General features: G+C 37.3%; 1 protein-coding gene and 1 long non-coding RNA gene across 4 annotated transcripts in view; one reads left to right on the forward strand and one right to left on the reverse strand.

The window, feature by feature from the left end:
- Nucleotides 1–24,254, forward strand: part of arhgap22b (Rho GTPase activating protein 22b) — a 35,681-nt gene that overhangs the window by 1,679 nt on the left and 9,748 nt on the right. Inside the window, exons 2-6 of the mRNA XM_067429941.1 lie at nucleotides 8,902–9,101; nucleotides 11,798–11,885; nucleotides 18,652–18,774; nucleotides 21,387–21,594; nucleotides 21,676–21,808. Coding sequence (XP_067286042.1) covers nucleotides 8,902–9,101; nucleotides 11,798–11,885; nucleotides 18,652–18,774; nucleotides 21,387–21,594; nucleotides 21,676–21,808 — 752 coding nt within the window. The remainder of the gene's footprint in view (nucleotides 1–8,901; nucleotides 9,102–11,797; nucleotides 11,886–18,651; nucleotides 18,775–21,386; nucleotides 21,595–21,675; nucleotides 21,809–24,254) is intronic.
- LOC137056006 (uncharacterized) lies at nucleotides 12,767–19,543 on the reverse strand. 3 transcript variants are annotated; one of them, XR_010900159.1, is made up of 4 exons: nucleotides 19,388–19,543; nucleotides 18,613–18,799; nucleotides 15,264–15,424; nucleotides 12,767–14,442 (listed from the first exon to the last, which is right to left on the reverse strand). It is a non-coding gene; the product is annotated as an uncharacterized lncRNA (long non-coding RNA). The 3 variants fall into 3 exon arrangements; XR_010900157.1 differs by having other exon boundaries at nucleotides 12,768–14,442; nucleotides 15,264–15,365; XR_010900158.1 differs by lacking the exon at nucleotides 15,264–15,424 and having other exon boundaries at nucleotides 12,768–14,442.

The following is a 24,254-nucleotide window of genomic DNA, read 5'->3' on the forward strand; positions in this document are numbered from 1 at the left end:
CAGGGAGTCGCTAACTTTGGGCCCTATTTAAACGATCTGAGCACATGGTCAGAAACACATGGCGCAGGTGCCCTTAGGGCGTGCCCGAATACACTTTTCTAGTTTAACAGCGGTCGGCGCGCCTGGTCTAAAAGGGTCGTCCCTCTTCTCTTAATGACTCATGGGTGTGTTTTGGGAGTATTGCGCAATAAACCAATCAGAGTCTCATCTCCCTTTCCCTTTAAAAGCCAGTTGTGCTCGCACCATGGCGGAGTCGCTGTTTACATGTGCGAGCGGAAAGACTGAACACTTCTCCATAAGAGGAATCTTTTATTTTTAATATTTGGCATGTCTGTGTGCTGCTGATGACCCTGTGTGTGTAATAAGCAGAGTGTATGTGTGTTGTGCTCCGCCTATAGGCGCATATTACTAACACACCCTTTAAATAACACAGAAATACTGCACTAGTGACTTTAGATCAGGTTTGTGTTTGCCAATGGCCAGTGGTTTTCACAGTCGCTACCACAGCAAGCCTAACAGTAACGCTGGTAAAAAATAAAATAAAAACCTCTCTGAATTGCATCAGGGTCTTACGTCACCCTGGAGGGGTTTGTTTTGCGATAACAGTCAGCTGACTGTACATTATACTTTCTTTATTTCCCACAGGACATTATATTAACCGTATGACAGATGCATTTATCCAAAGCAATTTGCATTGATATTACAAGTTATACATTTTGTCAGTTTATCATGCATTTCCTGGGAATGCAACCCATAACCTTGAAGTAAATCACTTGCTGTGGGAATGTTAATATGCATTTGGTTACAATCACATAAATCTAAAACTATTCATATAATAGCTTTAAAAATTAAGATATTCATGTAATTAAATGTGCAATATGAATATGGATGGATGGATGGATGGATGGATGGATGGATGGATGGATGGATGGATGGATGGATGGATGGATGGATGGATGGATGGATGGATGGAATCTACATGCAGTCAAACCAAAATCTACTCAGACACTTTCATTTTTTCTCACATTATCACAGTTTATTCGTTTATTAGTTTAGAAAATGGTAATAAAATATGACAGGAGTTAAACTGTGTCCGAACAAACTCATCTTGATAATGTCAGAGAACTGATAGAAAGGGATAAAATGGATTGCAATCAACCAATCAGCTGTTAAACTTGACTACATAATTAGATGAGACCAATTTAGGTGTCACTCGCATTAGCAAATTAAAGATGCACTATGTAGTATTTTTGCAGTAAAATATCCAAAAGCCACTAGGCCGGTGTTATATATTTTGTTCAGTTGAGTACCTATAATATCCCAAATTTTTCCAACTATTTGTAAATTGTGAGAAAATTGCTATTTTAACCAAGGCCCGGGACGTTTCAGCATAGCGTTTGAGCGAGTCGCCTGTCAATCGCGTCATATCTGCGCTACCCTCGGTTTTATTCTGCAGAAGCGCTTTTCTCTTAGCAGTGTGAACATGTCTCAGCAGCGCCGAGCAAACGCACAGAGTAACGTCAGAACATCATTTTAAACACACTTAAATGTATCTAATATGATTAACAGAGCTGCTTTACCTTATAATCATGACCGGAAACGCGGAAGTGCGGTCGCCCGGCGACTGTGTCCCGTCCCGTCATAATAAAAGTCCCGGTACTCGCGAGCCGTGTGTTTGTATAACAATCGCTCCAGCAGCTGTGCTTAGCTCCACAACACTCGGTCCTGCTCTGCTTCACACTACAGTAACGTTAATAACCACATCCATGAACGTGATTTCTGCCCAAGTCCTATTTTCCACCGGCTGTGAGGTGAAGACCACATGTCCCCAGATGCTGCGCTCACACTTTGCGTCATCAAACTATGCCTTTGTTTAGAATAGGCGCCCTCCAGTGGACGGAAAGTTGCAATGTGCACCTTTAAAAAAAAAAAACACTTCAGCAAAACATGGTCAGGTCAAAATGTCTGAATTATTTGTTCTTCATTTTTTATCAATTTTACTGTTAGTCACTGTATGAAGAATGCTTGGGTATATGTCACAGTTTACTTTATTTTACTCTCAGAGTCTTACAGAGATGAACTATAGTGTCCTGCACACACTAGTAAAACATTATATCTGCTGTCTGAATCATTTTTGGTTTGACTGAATATCTAGAACACAATTTCTAAATATAATATAAACACTTTTTTATTTTTTATATTTAGGAAAGAACATATAATACAATATAATAATCACCCCTGTCTTTCTTAAATGCAACTACTTTATAATTTTGGAAGGGGGTCCTTCACATTTAGGGGTTCATGGGATTATAATGTTTGAAAACCATTGCTCTAGTATAGGTTGTTTTATAGTTACTAATCTAAATCTGGAGATTAGCGAAGGTGCCAAATGTATATGCCACAAACGCGGCGCCAGTGTCACTGTCATCATGCACAACTTGAAAACATTCTTTCCACTATATTTTAATTGCAACTTTAGAGGCAACTATTCTCCGAGTTGATCCCCTCTGTGCCAAAACAGGCAGTTTTGGTGACCACATCCTAGAAACGCCCCTGACAAAGTGGGAAGGTATGAATCATCGTGTAGAGAGATTTGCACACTGGGTGTCTGCACTCTGTTCCATCTGACTTCGGCACTGAAATGCTCAATCTTTTTAAAAACTGATTGGCACAAAACAATTGAGTGCAGTGAGGACGTTTCTGTCATGAGCTCCACAAATTTACAGCTTTGAAGGAAAGTTTTTAAAAAAAATGGCATGTTTGTATTTCTGCTAAACACATCAAAGCTAAAAAGTTCCATTAATATTCCCAGAAATAAAATGAATTACTCACGAATATCACAGTTTTGGTTTTTTTTGTTGCATTACATTCTACTTTATTAAAACAAGCCTCTACTGACCATCAGGCCAAATCATAATTAATCGTTAATTAAAAATTAATTATCAAATCTAACCGTCTGGACAGTTGTTTTCTTTAAGGCCTTGTATTAAAGGGGTCTTTTTATGCTTTTTCACATTTTTTACTTTAGTTAGTGTGTAATGTTGTTTGAGCATAAAAAAAAACCATCTGTAAGGTTACAAAGCTCAACGTTCCCTCCAAAGGGAGATATTTTATTTAACAGAATCCACTTTCCAAGAACGGCTCGTTTGGACTACAATTATTTTTTCCTGATCTTGTGAAGTCATAATGTTACTTGTTTAAATAATCTGTGGCCACAGAATATGCAAAAAAAAGTGTCAATATACTGTTTTGTCTACCATAGTTTTCTAACAAATATGATGATTAAATGGTGTACAACATCGTTTCTAAATGAGAAAATTACAACAGCAAAGCAAACCACTCTGAATGAAATCCAGTGGTTTGGGGAAATCCGTCCGGCACGTTATCATTATTTCTTATATTATTATGTCTAAATCAGGCTTGAATTGGTTTGAAATTGATGCCATCCTTAATAGGTTATTTACATCTGATTGAGTAGAGCTTGTTGTAATGAAGGTGTGGGACATTTCCAAGTATAGGTCTCTGCAGGTTAGTAATAGTATTGTAATAGTAATAGTAGTAAAAGTTACCAGATCAGTGGGCAGGCCATAAACAGAGGGACGTTTTCCACTGTTACCTGATTTGCTCACGTCACAGTGTGGGTGGGGTCAGGTCGGGTGAAGGGGATCATTTTCATTGTGTGATTTTTAAAAACCCACAAATTTGGAAACGCCCACGCTTGTTCTGCAGAAACCCCATACTCAACATTTCCTGAACATGCGCTAAGTGGTGTCAATCAAAGCACAGTGGGCCAACTAACCAATCACAGCACATTTCGTAAGGGGGGGCTTCATTGAAATGCTGTGTTCGGACAGACTGGGGATAGAGGAGCTGTAATAATATAAAATATGTGAAAAATAATGCGTTTTTTGAACAATCAAGCGAGAAAATATATTTGAGTACACAAAATTAACCCCTTTAAGATGCGATTTAGTAGCCTGACGTGGTCATACTCAATTCTAGTCAGAATATGAGTCTGATGCTCCATTGGGCTGTGATTATGGGGCGTGTTTCAACCCAACCAGGAAAGAAATCAATTGGACAGACCGACAACCAATCAGAGCAACGAAGCGACGTCAACAGCGCTCAACTGCACTGTGTTGCCAAGTCCGCATTTTTTCCCCGCGGGTTGTTTTCTATGTCCACGGGTTAAAGCGACTATTATGTGATATATAGACCCATGTGTGCGAATTTTAGCAGGCAACAATGCCAAAAAAACACACATTTTACCCCCCAAACACCATTTTTTTCCGGAGAACCCCCCGAGAAGCTATTGTTTAGGGCTAGTAGTTGGCAGGTTTTGTTGTAAAAACTTGGCAACCCTGACTGAACGCAGGCTGGAATAAACGATCTTTGCCGGTGTTGTAAAAAATGTTAATAATTTAATGATACACAGAGTACTTACCCAACATGATCATCATTTTTGAGAGAAATTGTGAAGGTGAATGCAGATACAAACAAGCTCTCCGTTTAGGATTTGAACAAATATAACCCAAGCCCCTTTGATGACGTGATGATTACGTTACTGTTTATCATCTGTCCGTCATCGTCTAAAGCCCGCTTTGATGGATCTCATTGGTCTGAACAGTTTCTGTTCGGAGATAATTACTCCTCTATGGAGCGAGGCCAGACCAAACTGCCCGACCTATTAAAAGTGGGCGGGGCTAAGTTCGGCTGGCTTCCAGGCTAGCGATTTAGTTGATCGGGTCACAAGTTGCCGATGATGTTTTGAGCTTGCCCAATTTTGACGACTTCCAGAGGTAGTCAGAAACGCATTGTGGACACTTATGTGGTCAACTGTATTCAAACAGCCACAAAAGACCACCAACTGACCTAATGCATACACATTATAGATAGTATAAACAAAGGTAGTCGAAAACGCATTAGACCGGATTGCTTTCGTAGTGTAGCTCATGTGGTCAACTGTATTCGAAAAGCCACAAAAGACCGCTACTCTCCGCCTACTGACCTAACACGTACATATAATGGGAAGCGCAGGATTTACACGTTGGTGGTTGAAGATGCAAGTTTGGTTTGAAGATGAAAAACGTACCAAGCACGTTATCTCTAGGGATGCACCGAAATGAAATTCTTGGCCGAAGCCGAATAATAATGAGATGCTTGGCCGAAGGCCGAATACCGAACGCGGTGTTTCGCATTTTTTCCATTTATTTGGCCTTTTTTTACCATTACAATTATTAAAAAGTAAAAATTTGCTTTTTACTATTTTGTGTTGCTTTTCAGAGAAATAAATCAAATAAAAATACACTCTGTATGTCTACAACATCAAATGTGCATTGAATAGTGCAAAAAATGTGGATGAACCCACACAAAAAAAATAACTGTCCTAGACATAAGCCTACTTAGCCTACTTCTTCAGGAAAAGTGGCAAGTTCTTCTTTATGAAAAGTAGCTTCTCTGCTTTCTCACATGAAAGTCGGTTCCTCTTCTCATCGATGACATGAGATGCAGCACTAAACAGTGCTTCCACACTGCTGACATGTTTGCTGCATAAAGTGCCCGCCTCTCACTCTACGTGGGTTACTATTTGATCGCGTCATTAAAAACGTCATTGTTCGGCAAAAATTATTCGGCCTTTTTACTTATTCGGCCAAGCTCTACTTATTCGAAAGTGCTTCTTTTGGCTATTTTCGGCCGAATAATTTCGGTTGCCGAACATTCGGTGCATCCCTAGTTATCTCCGTATGTTTCATCTGATCATCTATGGGTGTGTTCATATGTAAATTGTGTGCTTATTTTGTCCATTAGATTAAAACATTTGAAGAAAAGATACATTCATTTACAGTGTAATAGAATTCATAGACCCTCCCCTGAAAAATATCAGGACAAAAGTGGTTGAAAGCGGACAAAAGAGACAGATTAAAACACCAGGTATAAATGTGTCTCCCTCATCTACTTGTGATCCGATCGACCAGAACGCATATTAATACCAGGTGTAAACAGGATGCCCTAAGATGGCTAATTACAATTGTGTATAATGGTAGCTAGCTTAATGTTGGATTAATATTTAAACATGGAAGTTCTGCTTTTATCATAACCATATTGAGCAAGACCCCCTTGTTCTACCAAAGCAGACCATTCTCTTCCTCTGGTCTTAGACAGAGCATCGCTACTGAACCCACCACACCCATAGACACGGCTAATATAATCAAGAAGCCTGCACAGCTCTGATGAGGAGGAGACATTGTGGAGCATTGAGGCCATTGGAGACAGAACCAGCAGCCATTACACATTTGTCTCACTAAGAGGCTGACTCAGTTCCTCCACCTCTTTAGTAAACATTTCATTCTAGTGGAAACGGCAAAGTAGGTGTACATAGAAAGGTGAACATTTTGAAGGAAAAATAGGCAGGAAATTCCTTCCTCTTAATTTTGTCCCCTGCCAATTTTGGGGAAAATGTGAATGTTCAGATTGTTTTTGTTACAACACAGAAGAAACAGAGGGAATAGAAATGGTAATAATTAAACTTTGGCTTGAAGACTTCCACATACTGCAAAGTAAATGAAAGATCAAATGTAGCTATGTTGTAAAACATTTGGGACAATGGTCATTTTTGCAATTTAGCATCATTATACCAACAGTTGAGCACAGACTCATGTGACCAATCAGAAGCAAGTATTCCAGAGAACCATGCAATAGAGTGCAACAGTGCCGACTACTTTTTTTAGTGGCATTGGTCCTGTTATTTTTTTTCCTATTTATTTTTCCCAAAGGGATTTCAAATAAATATTTGTAAAGTGTTAAGCCCTGAACCAAGCCAACCAGCTAATTGGTGAATCATAACATTGCAAACTTTAATTTGAAGCAAAAAGAGTACAAGTGTACTTAACAGCTTCACGGAGGAAAAGAACTACAATCCCATGAAGCACTGAGAACAGCAGCATAATCAAAATCATAAAAACCATGGCAAAATATAAAATACTATTTTAAAAATGTTGTTTGAAAAAAAAATGAATTGGATTGAGCAAGCATGTCATATGTAATTTTACGGCACCATAACATTTGCATTGCATCGCTTTTCTAGACTCTTTGATTGGCAGATTTTTCTTTAACACCGTCTTGGATAAATGTCGTTTTTCAGCACGAGTTCTGTGGTTAAACACAATTATATTAAAAATAAGTATAAATAATGCAGACTGACTGCTTCAACAAAAACACAATAAATTAACAACCTTGTGGCTCACAGTATATCTGTCTTTAAAGGTTTGTTATCATGCATGCCCAATTCCCCTATGGAGAAAATGAACGGTTTACTTCTCGAACCCGACTGCTGCACTCTATATGCATGAATTTGAGACAGTCACCAGTGGATTGGGAGTGAAAAATAACCTAAAAAAGCCACACATGCATTGATTTTTGACTCTACAGCCTAAAGGCGCAAGATGACTTGTGCTGGATTGGGGTGTTTTCCGGACTCTCCTAATTATCCATGGTGATACTATTTTATATATAATAATTCCAATTCCAATAATCTTTGTTTGACTACGAAAAAGTGCTGGCGTATCTATATTAACTGTGTTAAATGGCAAACTGCAGAGGTTTGTATATCAAGTGCGCCTCAGACTAAATTACACTCTGGAGATCCTATTAGCGCATGAGAACTCACTCCCTTTGGGCATGATAAAACAAGCAACTGATACAGGAGAATCCAGATAAATTACCAGAGGGTAACTGGTACACACCATGAGGATGACGCTTTGTATTCTGCTGCAGGAGATGAAGCTGGACACAAAGAAACATCACAGCACGGTTATTATAGTTAACTAAAACAATTACACGATTCTCTGAATAGTCAACTAAACAAAATAACATGTCATTTACTAGACGTTCTGACCATTTTAATTGCTGCTGTCTATTTAAATTGTTTAATTTATTTGAATCAATATTTAGTTTTAATCAGTTTGACTATATAATTAACTAACAGGATGGTTCCATGTTTTCAAATGATTCAATGACAAACACATTTAACAGTCACTTGTCGCCACCTACTGGTGTAATAATGTAGTCGATAGTATCGTTATTTGAAGTGCCAAGTTACTTTTTGCACTTTGAGATTTTTCGGAATGAAAAGTGCGTTATAAATAAAATCTATTATTATTATTATTACTTTCAAAACTTGATTTGCTCTATTTTGATCGGTACCTGTGTTGAGCAGGACGACCGAAAGCCGTCGGACATCTCATAGAGGAGTGACAGGAGCATAAAAGGAGGAGCAAGGACAGTGAAGGACGAGAGACCGGTGTGACGCAGAGCTGGCGTTCATAATCAAATGATTCACCGGCCTTGAGTCGTGCTCGTCACAGTACCATAGACATCAGTGTTTATATCTGAACTATTAACTTTTATTCCAGGACTGTGATGTTAAAAAGACAGCTTGTTTCATACCTATTTATGGTAACCGCTCTCAGAGATACTAAAATGATTTGTGAGATGAGTACTGAATATTTAGTATCTTTCACTTCCTCGGAGATGAAAGGTCTTACCTCTCATTGGAACATGTTTTTATGAAACTCTCTTTTATTTATTAAACACAAAGAGGATTTTTAAAGGAACGTACTGATCACTTTTTCCATGCATTTATGCCATAAAAGGAGACTGAAGCTGTCAAGCTTCAAAAAAAGACACAAAAGCACCATAAAATTCTCATTAAAAGTGGTTGGTATGACTCATGAAGTCTTCTGAAGACTTACAATACACTACAATTCCCCTTTTGTGTTCCACACAAGAACAACATGACTAAATGATGACAATTTTCCACTTCTGCATCTGTGTCTGTCATCCTTAAATCGTGGAAGTCTAGAAAGTCTCATTGAGTTGTACGTCTCTTCTCATCACCTACAGCCAGGTCCAAGAGCATGGTGATGGGAGAGGCATCACGTGGCTCATGTCAACCCACATCCCCGAGTCTCCAAGAGGGGGTGCTAAAGGCCGGCTGGCTGAAGAAGCAGAGGAGCATCATGAAGAACTGGCAGCTGCGCTGGTTTGTGCTGCGTGCTGACCATCTCTACTTCTATAAGGATGAGGAGGAGACCAAACCACAGGTTTGTTCAGCTGCATGCACTTCTCTTCACAACCCCACTATTCAGAACCAAAAAAATATCCACCTATAAAAAAAAATATGAGCTTAACTGCTGCATTTGCAGCACTGCACTATGAAGATGGTTTTCCAGTGGCGTCTACAGAACATGCAAAGTCCTGTACTGTGAGTTCAGACTGTATTAGACACACCCATTGTATTAGACACACCTCTCTTTTCAAAACTCTACCATACAAAGATGCTACTGAGACCACTGTGATCAAAGATTGAGAGCGGCAGAGTGTCCTCTCAGAGTTGACAAAAGTAAACGCAAAAGCTTACTGGCTACTGATAACGGATTTGAAAATGGTGCTAAACCTGAATGATCGATTTAACTTGTTCTCAGCGTCCTGCTTCATAAATGTACTTTGAATGCACAAAGGCAGGAAGCAACTTAAAGTTTTCTGATTGGTTTGCTCATGCACTTTGAAACCAGTTTTCAAAATGTTGCATCTTCAGGCCGTTGTCCTGTAAATAAACGGCCAAAACTTATAAAAGGTTTACTGTTTTTAGTTGAAAATGGTGTCCTGTAAACCCTACTCCTGGATAGTCATTATGGATAGACAAATGTCATGCTCCTAGTCACCCTGGTATGCTAAATAACGTACATATAAAGGGGAATATACTTCAGAGATATTTTACTCATAAGAATTTCTAGGGGTGCCAATAGTTGTAACCAATGTGTTTTTAGAGTATTTAATGTGATTTCCCACCGACTTTCAATTGTTTTACTTCAATGAAAGGTTATATTTTTCCAATTTTTTTTAATGAAAGATCAAAAGGATAAACAATGCAAATTTATTTTCACAACCAATAATTACCAAGGGTGTAAATAATTATGCTCAGGACTATGCTTGTGTTGAAGTCATCAGTATGCATTATTTCTTATTTTTTTTAAATAACCATGTTTAACTTGTTGTTGAAAAACTACATTACCCATGATTCTGAAAAAATCTCCAGCAAAACCAACTCATAAGAGTCACCCATTCTGGAATCAAACATATTGGTAGCAATATACGTTTTGATTCAGTAAAATAAATGTAATTTTGCCATCAGCCATTTTTGTCATACATTGATTGCGCTGTATGTGTCGGATTTAGTAAAATATATCCATCTCATAAAGGATTCTTTAATAATCATACTGAATAAAGTACATCTTGCATGCAGTGTAGGCCTACTGTAAGTTGTATATTCGATAAAGCATCTGCCGTTTCATAAATGTAACCGTTCATGTAGATTCACAGGCGGTGTTGTGATGCTGCTGAGAAACCTCTCAGGAGTATTTTAATTGATCTCAGAGCAAAGAATGCACAATCAAGAATCATCGTTACACACACACACACAAATAAAATCTAATCTAAGGGAAACTAAGAGAAATGTGGCAAACCGCCTCTTGTTAAGGGTGACAGACCTTCAACAAACCCCTTTCCAAACTGCTTTTTGAAAACAATGCACACTTAAGAAAGATTCTAGACTGCACTTTATGTTAAAGGATCTTATGACAAAGAGCTATTGAACAGTAAGTGTGAGCTCTTCCATTTATGCCCAGTTGTTTCACATTGCCACCGCAATCCAAGCTTGCACATAGCTTTTAACAGGTTTATGACCGTCTCATATTAAGCAATCAATATCGTCCAGCCTCGTCAGTCAGACTGACACATGTGATGAGCAGCATCCCTCACAGGAGACTGTCAATACTCATCCAAGCTCCATTAATCTGAGCCCATGCTGTGCTGGCCAGGATGTGTGAGAAAATGTCAATCCCACCCACTTTTACTGCCTTTAATCAATGGAGTTCAAAGTAGAAGGGCTGTGTAGGCAAATCTCATTGCAAATCACACACTGAGATAAAAGAGGTACACCCCACACATCATGATCTGGGGCTTTTAATGGTTGTTGTTCACAAACAGAACAGGGGCCAGATTCACAAAATATACTTATAAATAAAATTAAGTCCTATTTTCGTGTTCTCTGATTTTCTTCTAACTTCTCTTAAAGCCACAAAATCAAAATATCTAAAACAATGTTCAATTAAAGGAACATTTCTTGAATATTGACAAATAATGGGTTTGACGGTTGCCAGGAGAACGGTACTTGCCTGACTGCATTGTGTTGAGTATAAAGTTTGGTGGAGGGGGGATTATGGTGTGGGATTGTTTTTTAGGGGTTGGACTTGGCTCCTTAGTTCCAGTAAAATGAACTCTTAATGCTTCAGCATACCAAGATATTTTGGACAATTTCATGCTCCAAACTTTGCGGGAACAGTTTGGGGACGGCCCCTTCCTGTTCCAACATGACTGCGCACTAGTGCACAAAGTAAAGCAAAAATGTAAAGGCAGACGTCCCAAACCTTTGGGCATATAGTGTACATTTAACTGCCTGTCTAAAAGCAATGGGAGAGATTCTGACCCCAAATATACGTATCATTCGTTGCACTTGTGATTAAGCTCTGGAATTCATTATTTTCATAGCTTATCTAATTGAAGGAGGAACACAGAAATTATGTCAAACCACCATGCTCAAGCTTTTGATCAAAATCCCTGGTTACATGTTTCCAGAAGACTACTTGATGCTTATTAAAGAATTACACTCAAGAGTGCATGGTAATTAAGTTTGACTGATCAGGTTAAGTGATGCATTTTTAACCATTTATCTGTGCAGGGCTGCATCTCACTGAAGGGCAGCCAAGTGAACGAGATGACAGCCAACCCAGAAGAACCCGGCCGACACCTTTTTGAGATTGTGCCAGGTGAGTAGCTCTTCAAATCATCACTGTCCTATACTGAAAAGATAGCCTGTAACTGTCTATGGTTTCTGAGTGTCAGGAAATTAAATGGGCCTTCCAGAACATACTGATTACGGAGGGGTCATTTGGCTGATATTTGCCCCAACCTGATTTACTGATGCTAAATGTCTGTTTGTTTTATTTATGAGAAGTAAATAACACATCAGTGTGACACCCATCAGAGCTCTTGAAGACATGCAGTTGGGGTCAAAGTGGGTTTTTTACAATATAGCAAAGAAAACAGAATAATTCATTACAGCTGTGCTGTAAACTACGTGCATATCACTCAGCTAACGGCAGCCATCCTCCAGTGTTTACAAGATATACATGATCTCTAAATCCTTAAGATGATGCCTGATGTTTCCCCATTTCTTTCTCTCTCACATGCATATCATATTAAAATAGGGAAAAAAATTAATTTCTTATATCTCTGAAAATACAGCCCAGGGCTGTTAAAGTCAGAGAGCAATATGGCCGAAAAGATTAAGACAAAAAAAATAAAAAATCAATCTCTGCAGATCCTGGTAAAAAAAAGTCTAACCCTTGTTGGTTAACATGTTTAATGTTGTATTACACTTAGGCACTTAAACTAAATGAGATTGATGATGACGTGACGTAAAGTGATAATATATATAATATTAGATGTGAAATGTTATATATGTGATATGATTTCACTACATTATTATGCATTGTAATGCAATAATTGTAACCGCTAGAGCTACAACTGTTTCATTAATTCCTACACCTTTAGAAAGTATAATGCGTTACAACACATGAGAAAGAATTTGCAAATATTATAATGCATTTTAATTATGGTTAAAAATATTTATGAAAACATATGCATTACAGCATTGTGAGTATTTGTATAATCCATTATACAGTCAAACCAAAATTTATTTCTGAACCTTTCAACATTTTTACCTTCAAATATGACAAGAACGTGTCAGAAATTCATTTTGATAATTTCAGATAACTTTGATAGAAAGGGATGCAATGGATTAAAATCAACCAATCAGCTGTTAAATCTAAGAAAACATATAGATAATACCAATTTAGCTCAAGTAATGCTTCATTTTGTTCGGTCTGTGGTGTAAAAGGCCACATTAGCAAATAAAGAAAAAACAGTCAGGTCAAAGTGTCATCAAAAATGTGCTCCCAAATTTGTATCCATTTTACTAGTAGTCACTGTATGAAGAATGTCTGGGTATAATATCACAGTTTAATTTATTTTGCTCTCCTCACCCGCTAGTAAAACATTATATCTGGTGTCTGAATCATTTTTGGTTTGACTAAATATATAAAGACTGGTAACTTTATTTCAATGGTCCACATTAAGACACTCTAACTAGTAACTCTGCAACTACATCTCAATTAACTCTCATTAGAGTATTAGTAGATGATCTGCTAACACTTTATTTTGATCACGACTCTTCAACAAACATTACACTCAAACAGCAAATCAATTTTTCACCCCTAAAGTGCATCATAAACATTTAGATAACTGAATTCTGTGTTAGCTCAAGTAATGCACCAAATAAAATAAATAAGACAGCCTAAAACACAGCAGTTCCCCAGCCCCCAACACCACTTTCCCATGTCAGATCAGTCAACACACCATCTCCTCCCCAGAGAAGAGCCCTTAACCACAGTCTCCGGCTGACCAGCACGCTTCAGCTCCTTTCAGTCAAACAATCTCATTGACAAAGTACCTTTTCCATGCAAAACAAACAATAGCATGACAAATAGAAATGATTGTGATGTTACTCAGAAAATTAATAAGATCCGAAAACAATGGAGAAATGGAAAGACATGATTTACAACTGCACAGAGATTCAGAAACACCTTTAACATACTGTGCTGAAAATATTGCAGCAATCTTATGATGTTTTGGGGCTTTTAAATATCTAACAATGGCACCATTCATTGCATGGGCATAATGACAAGTGCTACAAAAAAAAGGGATCTAAACCAATGAGAAAAGCCTGGCATTATTTTGGAGATTGCTTCTGTGTTTGCACAGCACTCAGAAAACAAAAGCGTGGAGCATGATTGTGACCCCAGTCCTGGCAGCCTCTGGATCTTCTAACCCATGCTTGCCTCCTCAAAGTTTTGCCTTTAAGATAGTTATCTGCTAGTGAGGATTTCCCCAAGTAGCAGGTCCTCTGAGATTGATGCATCTGGTGTGGTTTGTTTGCGTAAGTGCAGTGAGGTGTTTAGAAAGGACTAACAGAGCAGGCCGTCTCCTTCTGTCAGTCTACCGTGAGAAGTCAGTGGGAATGAGAGAAACAGAAGTGAAGTGGTGCTGCTTGAGTTGAACTGGGACAACAAAAGTACTTTCTACTCACTGGTTTTCCAGGACGTATCGTATGGACTAGCGTGTTCCAGATTTTTTTTTTCTTATCCACTTTGGGACATGTTTGAGATGAGAGCGTTTTATTGAAGATTTGAAGCCAATACCTCGGCAGTATGAATTCTGTGTGGTTTGAGAACAGCATGGGCGGTGCTGGGGTTCATGGCCAATCTGTTGGAGTAAGAGACATGGCACAAAATTAATCTTCTATACCACCTCAATCTCTCAAGTGCATCATGGGGCAGGGCTGCTTTAAGCCAAGGAGGCACAAACCACCACTACCCCAAGGTAATGCATTTATTCATGCACTTATATAGTAATCGAAATTATGATAATTATCTACTGTTTTCTTTAAAATACTGTTACAGCATTGTTGGAGTATGGGTCAATACTAGGGCTGCCCCGACCGGTAGTCGTTCATTTAAGTCACTATTCGACTAATCTCATGTTTATATTTAAGGGTCCATAACACACACAGTTTCTGCCAATCTCATGTTAATATTGAGTACCTATAGAGTAGTATTATATTCTTCATATCTCTTAAGTGTCTTTAGTTTTATCAGATTTATATAAGAAAGATACACTGTACCGATTCTTTCTGAAAACAGCCAAGTTCCTGGACAGCATGTAAATGGCGGAGCTTAAAGGGTTACTTCAGCGATTAGCATATGGCTTTGTATCAGTAGAAACCCTGGAGTATATTTGAAGGATCGTGTTTCCAAAGCATAAACTGATAACGAGCCAGACTGAACACGCGCTGTGAACGGCTGCCGCGAGCGTGGACGCGTTTACCTCAGCTCTCATCAGGAGAGTTCATTCAGCTCATTCATCACGATTAATGTAATCTGACTCCTGCAGCGTTTGTGCTGTGAGACTAACTCCGATTAACTCTGAATAACTTCTGATTCACTATACGTTCGTGTTGTTTACATTATATGCACTTATGCACCGATTGCCAACAAAACACAGACATTTGATGCAGTTTCACTCACCGCCTGAGGTTTCCAATCATGACCGAGATCTTTTATCGCTGGGACCGCTCCATCTTTCAGTTTCAAATAATGTGCAAAAACAGCATCGAACTGGACCTCGACCTGAAATGCCGGGAACAAACACACACACATAACTCCGTTGCTGCCCTGGAAAAAACAAACTGCATCCACTGTTCCCTTAACGCTGGATTCTTTGGGAAGCTGAACGAGGTTATCGGGTCTAAAAACAAAATGCCAGCGCTGACGGCGGATTCTGCAGTTCAGAGTGACGAATCGACAGAAAGCGCATTCTGTTTTGTTTTCTTTATTTTACGAAAGCACATTTTGTGTTTATTGTGTATTTTAAGTTGAAAATGCCTCCATGTCGTACAGTAAATCACACTATACTTCTGCTGCCTTCCACACTCTGCATAAACGGCACTTGACAGGTAAAAAATTAAATTAGACATTGAAACATTTTGACTTGAATGAAAACTTTGGCCGACTCCGGTAACTAATAATTCTTTATATTATAAATATAATAAAATATTATATAAATCTAAATGCAAATTTTTATTTAATTTTTAAGAGCCTGATTTCAAAAAAGAGTCTCACCACTACAAGCCATGTCACAAGAACACCATTATAATGTTCTCGTTATAATTTTATGTAGCCTGTATGACAAACTTACACTGCGCATGTTGCACTGAACTGTATTTTACCTTTTGAAGTGATTCCAATCATATTTTAAGCAATTTAAAACCATTATGTCAAAGTGTCTCAGCTGAAGGACACATTATTCACTGGCTTTAATAGATCAGGCAGTTTTTCTTTTCAGGCCGATAACAAAAACATTAAAAATGGACAAATATATTGTGGCCTATATATCGTGCATCCCTAATAAGAAGATGGAAAGGAAGAGGAAAGGAAAGGTAACAAGGATGCATAAATTAGAAACATCAATGGACTGAAGTAAAATCAATTTTGGTTTCATATTGCCTATTTTTACCAAAAGGCCACAACCCTTATTTTCCATGAAAGAATACTTACTGCCATTATGTTAATTTCATAAATGACCCTTTAAAGGGTCAAGAACTGCTACTTAGGTCCACTTATAATGTTATCAAGATTTTTACAACTCTGGCCTATGAAAAAGGTGACCAAAAGTTTCTTGGAATCAGCAGTTATGTTTAGTTAATTCTGATATTAGAACAGAACTACATGTTGTTTAGGTTGCAATGTACATTTAAACCAACACCAATGTCTATGGCACTGGTGAAAAAAAATAAAAAACACTGTAAAAAATATGATTTAAACAACATGATTTAACAAGTTCAAATAATAGATCTTTTTAAAAAGTTTTGTAAAATGTCAAACCTCACATTTCAGTCTAATAAATGATTATGTATGTTACAAATAATTGGTCTGAACAAAATTGGCATATGGGCAGAATGAAAATGCAAAGAAGTAAAATTTTTGCAGTTACCCCTGTACACACCAAAAAGAGCAGTGCTTATAAACATTACTTTATTAAAGCATCATACAGAGATGAGACGAAAAGAAAACAGTCAGTTCTCTTTAGATAATATAACCACAAGCCACCCCAAATAAAATCACTGATTTGCACGAATCACATGAATAGTCTATTTCAGAACATCGACGAGTGTGTGAAAAATAAGCCCCCACATTATCAGATACCAATAATTAAAAAATAAAATGGTGATTAATTCACCAAAGTGCAATGGGTGGGGATAGTCTCAGCTTACATAAAGTCCCCAGAATTCACTTAATCAGATAACTGTTGCATACTTCCACCGTAAGCCCATTTTCTTTTCCCTCCCAGAATATCAGCAGACATTCTGACACTTCCTAAAGAGACATGAATGCTAAACAAAATGCCACACCATGGTGAGAAATGAGGGGGTCCTCATTATGCCTCCAAGTCGGCTTCCACTGCGTATGAGAGCGCTAGCCTCAGATGTCTTGCTGGGTCCAATTGTCTTATTTATCCTAATTGCATCAGTCCTTTGTTTTGTCAGTTCGGTCGAGTCTGCTGTGAACACTTATCGTCTCATTACTTATTCCTCCAGTCGTTTTATCTGACCGGCAGAATATTGACTGTCCAGTTGCTTATTTTCCCTCTCATTGTTAAGCTTTAAACTGAAGCCATTATGAAGGTTGTTCTATTTTTTATCCTTTACTGTTGGAGACCCAATCGCCATTGGGAAATATCTGTATTACTCTGGCTCTTTCGTTCTAGTTCTGCTTTAAGTTATCGTGATGTATAATGGCTTCAGCTGCTCATGCCAATGAAAGCCAGATAGATTGAACCACAGTGTGATACTATGGCTTGAAGGACTACCGAAATATATATTGGCATAACATTTACAAATAAAAGATACATACAATTAATTACCAACCATATAAAAAATTAAGTTGCTAAAAGTTGACTTGGTGTGGAAAAAACAGTGATATTCAAATAATTTAAAAAGCAACAACAGACGCTCCTAATCTCTGGGCAAATAATCTTCATTGCAAGCTTTAACACATGAACACTGATTAAATACATTTACATAAAACTACTCAAGTATGGAAGCTTGTTAACGCCACGCAATAAAACTATTTAAAAGATAACTGCGACTTAACTCGAAATTTTGCCTTTTTTCTCTAACAATTGTTAGTTAAACATCTCACAAATCTGACTTTTTTTTATCACAATTGTGAGATATTAAGTCAGAATTTTGAGAAATAAAGTCAGAATTAGATAGTCATAATTGCGAGATATAAAGTCACAATCGTAAGATATAAAGTCAGAATTGAGAGATATAAAGTCAGAATTGAGAAATATAAAGTCAGAATTGAGAGATATAAAGATATAAAGTCAGAATTGAGAGATATAAAGATATAAAGTCAGAATTGTGAGATATAAAGTCAGAATTGAGAGATATAAAGTCAGAATTGAGAGATATAAAGATATAAAGTCAGAATTGAGAGATATAAAGATATAAAGTCAGAATTGTGAGATATAAAGTCAGAATTGAGAGATATAAAGTCAGAATTGAGAGATATTAAGTCAGAATTGAGAAATAAAGTCAGAATTAGATAGTCATAATTGCGAGATATAAAGTCACAATCGTAAGATATAAAGTCAGAATTGAGAGATATAGAGATATAAAGTCAGAATTGAGTGATATAAAGTCAGAATTGAGAGATATAGAGATATAAAGTCAGAATTGAGTGATATAAAGTCAGAATTGAGAGATGTAAATTCACTTAATGTGCTGGAAACAAACTTCCATAAGTAAGACACAAGGATATATGAATCTTTGAGTAATAAAAAAGTGAAGTAGTGGTGAAAAACAGGTAATACCTTCATCTCACAGATTGCCTCTCTTTATTTCTGTCTCAGCTGGTGAGAAAGACAAGGCTGCGATGAGCCATGAGTCTTTTCTGCTCATGGCCAACTCCCAGAGTGACATGGACGATTGGGTGAAGGCCATCAGACGGGTCATATGGGCTCCATTTGGAGGAGGTAAATATCAGGTGGACCAGCACAGCTACCAAAACAAGCCACACACACCAAATACTGCAAGTTAGAAAACCCCTTGTTTGGGACATTTCTTGTAAGTTCACACGATAGGCTATGACCAGTGTTAGACATGGTCTAAGCTGACAAATATATCACTGAGCAGAGGATGCCTCACTATCCAGAGATTTAATTACAAAGGCCCTGTTATTAATAGAAAGTTCAAACAAGTAATGTAAGCAAGTCCAAGATATCTGCTCTCAGTCAGAGACAATATGGCAAGGCAACGTGTCTCTACTTCCATTAGCAGCTTGAACAGTAAAAAGCTGAACAATATGTCAATTTTATCTTTTGACGTAACGTTACAGTAAGACGGAAGAAAGATTTTTCGGCGGGAACGTGTTTCCTTTCCAAGTGTCTCGCCAACCAAACTAACGCCAAGATTAACTGGATTTTAAAGACCTTGCTTTTGTATTTAGTTTCGATCGATATGATTAAACTTAAGACAAGATTGTGGACTATATACACCTTAAAACATTCTTTCTGTTTAGTCTTCTTGTCGTTAGTACGGATGAAACACATCAATGGTCGCGCACCTTTCTACCACAAACAAGATTACCTGAGATAAGAACCCGGATGCGCTGACAGGACACTGATGGAAAGAGAAGCAATACGTGAAAACCGAGAGTTTCTTTCTATTTCGCGTTCCCTGAAATACTTCGATGCTCGTTGTAATTGTGAATCTTCCCGCTGCTGTACTGTCGTTTGGAGTAAAGCTGTCAGTCAGAAAACTGCAGGTGTGGTAAGATAAGAGTGATGAACAAAGTCATGTGATCAGTAACCACAAACAGATTTTTACATCCATACTGCATGTGCAAAAGTACTATTTGTTTCTGTAGTATACTTAAATATAGGCCTGCAATCAAATACGAGTGAATTTCAAGTAAATATAAGTGAAAAAATGTTTAAAATTAGTGCTGTCAAATGAGTAATCACATCCCAAAAAGTCTGTTTACATAATATGTGTGTGTACTGTATAATTATTATGTGTATATAAATACACACATGCATGTATATATTTAAGAAATATGTTATAATTATATATAACATTTATATATAGGCCTACAATAAATTATGTATAGATATTTAGTTATATAAATGTATACATGTATGTGTGTGCATTTAAATATAATATAACAATAATATAGAAAATAATTATACACAGTACACACATATATAGGCTATTATATTTGGATGTGATTAATCATGATTAATCAAGCTAAGCTATGCTGCTAAAATCTCAGCATCATGCGTCACACGTATATATCAGTGTATTAGCTCCTTTAGTTGTCAATATCAGGGTTTGCTATTAAAAAATGTATCCTGGCCAACGGCTAAGAAGGCTATCATGTTTTCTCTCTGTTTTACAATGGTGATACTACAGTAGATATTACATGATTACCTCAAACTCTTAAAACTAAATGTCATGTCAAGTCACCTTTATTTATATAGGTGACTTGTTTATTTATAATAATGTAAAAAAAATGTGTACCTTGAATGCAATGTAAGTCGCTTTGGATAAAAGCGTCTGCCAAATGCATAAATGTATATAGCTAGCACTTTATATAATACAGATGGTTTCAAAGCAGCTTTACAGTGATAACAGAAAAATTATGCATTTTGGTTTTTGTTCAGCTGAAGTCAGTTCATTGTTGATTCAGTTCCATTGTAAAAATTATTAACTATTAAATTAGTTAATGTCGTCTATATAGCAGTTCTGCGAAAATTAATAGTTCAGTTTTAATACAACAGCGCCAGTACAGTCAGATCAATAATATTTTTGAATAATAAATAGAGTTTTAGTGTAGTAATACTATAGAATAGTTATTTTGGGTTCCCCAAAAGTTCTTTAAAGAACCATTTTTCTTAAAGGCAAAGCATGTAAGATTTTTGGATTAAAATATCCACACAAAAAAACACTTGAAAATGTGTTATATTTTTTGTAGACTTCTGTATACATTATCCCAAATTCCAAGAATCTTTATATCCAGTGAAATAAGCGATTTAATTCATAAGTGCGGACCGTGTCCCTGCGTCACCTATTAATGACATCAAACCACATAATTTTACTAAATTTCCGGTTTTATTTTGTAGAAACCATAGAAACACCAAAGCCGCTTTAATATATGATGTGTTTTATTAGACATGTGAGCAACAGTTTGAATACCTTCATCCTTAGAAAACGAATCATTGTTAAATACAGTTGAGCTCAACTCTTTGTTTTATAATGGTTTAAATCTGGTGTTCTTGATTTACCGCACAGAGTACCATGTTTTACCATGCCTAATATGATCTCGCTCACTGCAGTGTGAACAAGTGTCTCATAGTAGCGCAGAGTAGCATTATAACATCACTTTAACACACTCAGATGTGTGTGACCACACATATGTTAAAGGTTCTTCATGGAACAATTGCGCCAACTTTTTTAAGAATTTAAATACCATGGCACATTTTGTAAGGAGTGCTATTAGTGACTGCTATTATGAACGCTCATGTACAAGAATCTGTCATTTTAGAAAAGTGATTGAAACTGAATGAAAACTGATTCATCTCTACAGGCATATTTGGGCAGCATTTGGAGGACACCGTACAGTACGAAAGGAAGTTTGGTCCACGTCTCGCCCCTCTCTTGGTTGAGCAGTGTGTGGATTTCATTAGGGAACAGGGGCTTGATGAAGAAGGCCTGTTCCGGATGCCAGGACAAGCCAACCTCGTCAAGGACCTTCAGGAGGCCTTTGACTGTGGAGATAAACCTCAGTTTGACAGGTACCACCCAACTACTCCAAGACCTAGAACCAATAAACAGTCTCCAACTGTTGGTACTAACCCTATAAATGCTCTTTATAGCAACACTGATGTCCACACTGTGGCTTCCCTGCTGAAGCTGTATCTCAGGGAGCTGCCCGAGCCAGTCGTACCTTTCTGCAAGTATGAAGATTTCCTCACTTGTGCTCAGCTCCTGGCCAAAGATGAGGAGGAGGTTAGTCAATCAATCAATCAATCAATCAATCAATCAATCAATCAATCAATCAATCAATCAGCTTTATTTATATAGCGCTTTTACAATGCTGATTGTTTCAAAGCAGCTTCACAGTGTTAAACAGGACAATATTGCAACAAAATTAGATTTGGCTGTACAGTCGTTCTGGAGAAAACAGTGATGTTATCAACTCATTTTAATTTATCATAGAGCGACAATATTGCCAGATCAGTATTTAGAATTAAATAAGACCTAATTAGTTAATTTTATTTGTATATTTAGTTGAATAACTTAGATCATAATTTTAGTGTCCCCAGCTGAGCAAGCCAAGCCAAAGGTGACAGTAGCAAGGAACCGAAACTCCATCAGGGCATGATGGAGAAAAATAAACCTTGGGAGAAACCAGACTCAGTCGGGGTGCCAGTTCTCCTCTGGCCTATTATTAAACAGTGTATGATTATTATTCTGGCATACCTTACAGGTCATAAATCATATTAGAGGCATATCATGCAAGAGGCTTATTGAGGATGGCGCGTATATTTTAAGAATATTAATATTTAGTGACTGCATAATAGGCGGCTGTGAAAATAAATCTGCATTGTTTATCCTTTTGATCTTTCATTCAAAAAATTCGCACCTTTCATTGAAGTAAAACAATTGAAAGTGATGGGAAAATCTCATTATGAAGTAATCGTTTTTCTCTAGTTCACGTTGGCCACAATTATTGCGACATCCTTTCCCAATGCTCTAAGTTTTCTTCTGTAATGCCTGATGAGTTCAGAGTTCAGAGATCATTCCTCCATACAGAATCTCTCCAGATCCTTCAGATTCACAGCTCTTCTCTTCTCTGTAGTTCAGCCACTCATTTTCAATAGGGTTCAGGTCAGGGACTGGAACGGCCGTGGCAGAAGCTTCATTCTGTGTTCAGTGACACATTTGTGTGTTGACTTTGATGTTTGTTTTGGATCGCTGTCCTGATGGAAGATCCAACCACGGCCCATTATAAGATTTCTAGCAGAAGCCGGCAGGTTTTGATTTTTTTTATCTGCTGGTATTTGCTAGAATCCATGATACTATGAATCTGAACAAGATGTCCAGGACTTCCAGCTAAAAAATAGGTCCACAACATCAAAGATCCAGCAGTGTATTTATCCCTGGGTATGGGGTGCTTTTATCCCTGTTTTGTCCCCCCAAAAGCTCCTTTTTTAGTTTTATCTGACCACAGAACCAGGTCCTGTCTGAAGTGTGTGTCTGACAGCTGACTATGCTGGAGTTTGTTTCTGGATGAGTGAGGAGGATTTTTCTTGAATCCCTCCCAAACAACATGTGGTGATGTAGGGTCTGTTTGATATTTTTAGGCTTTCTGAGCCCAAGACTCAACTAATCTCTGCCATTCTCCATCTGTGATCCTTGGAGAGTTTGTCAGTCTCAAACTCTCCTCACCATGCACTAGACTGATATAGACACACGTCCTCCTCCAGGCAGATTCCTAACATCTTTAGTTGATGGGAACTTCTTAATTATTGCCCTGAAGATGGAAACGGGGATTTCTAATGCTTTTGTTGTTTTCTTACAGCCACTTTCTATTTTGTAAAGCTTGTCAATCTTTTGCTGCACATCAGAACTATATTCTTTGGTTTTACTCATTGTGATGGACGATTAAGGGAATTTGGGCTTTGTGTTCCCTCATATTTACACTCCTGTGGAGCAGGAACTCATAGCTGGACAGTTTCATGCTCCTAGTCACCCCTGTGTGCTAAAAAGAATAAAAGTAAATATGAAGGAGAATATACTGTTTTACTCATAATCAATTCTAGGGGTGCCAATAATTGTGGCCAACATGCATTGAAGAACAACATTTATTTCATTGTGTGAGTTTCCCCCATTTTAAATTGTTTTACTTCAATGAAAAGTTATTAATTTTTATTTAAACGTTTTTTTTTTTTTTTTTGGTGAAAATTCAAAAGGATAAACAATGCAATTTATTTCCTCAGCTGCCTTTGCTCATATTTACCATAATAGTGGAGGGGACTGTATATATCTGCCACCATATCGGTATCGGCAGATATATGTTCATATTTAATGATATTGTTAACTGAAAATTTTCATATTTGTGCATCCCTAAAATGTAGATAAGTCAAATTTGTATTTGAAAACATACATGATCCAAATGTGTATTTAACTAGAGTACATATTTATTTTCCCACAAATAGTGAGTGGAAAAAGGAGGTTAATCCGGAATATGTTTAAACATGTGCATGGTTGTTATTTTCATAAACATTGCTAGATGTCTATGAATAATGTTAAAAATATTTTTTTAATAAAATATTGTTGAGGGTTGCAAACATCAAACTTGCCAACCAACTTTATAACATTGAGAAAATGTTAACAGAATGGTTGACATTCAGTTAAATAGTTAGTTTGGAATCAAATGCTTGTTTGTAGT

Source organism: Pseudorasbora parva, chromosome 21 (assembly GCF_024679245.1).
Source record: "Pseudorasbora parva isolate DD20220531a chromosome 21, ASM2467924v1, whole genome shotgun sequence".
Classification (NCBI taxonomy): domain Eukaryota; kingdom Metazoa; phylum Chordata; class Actinopteri; order Cypriniformes; family Gobionidae; genus Pseudorasbora; species Pseudorasbora parva.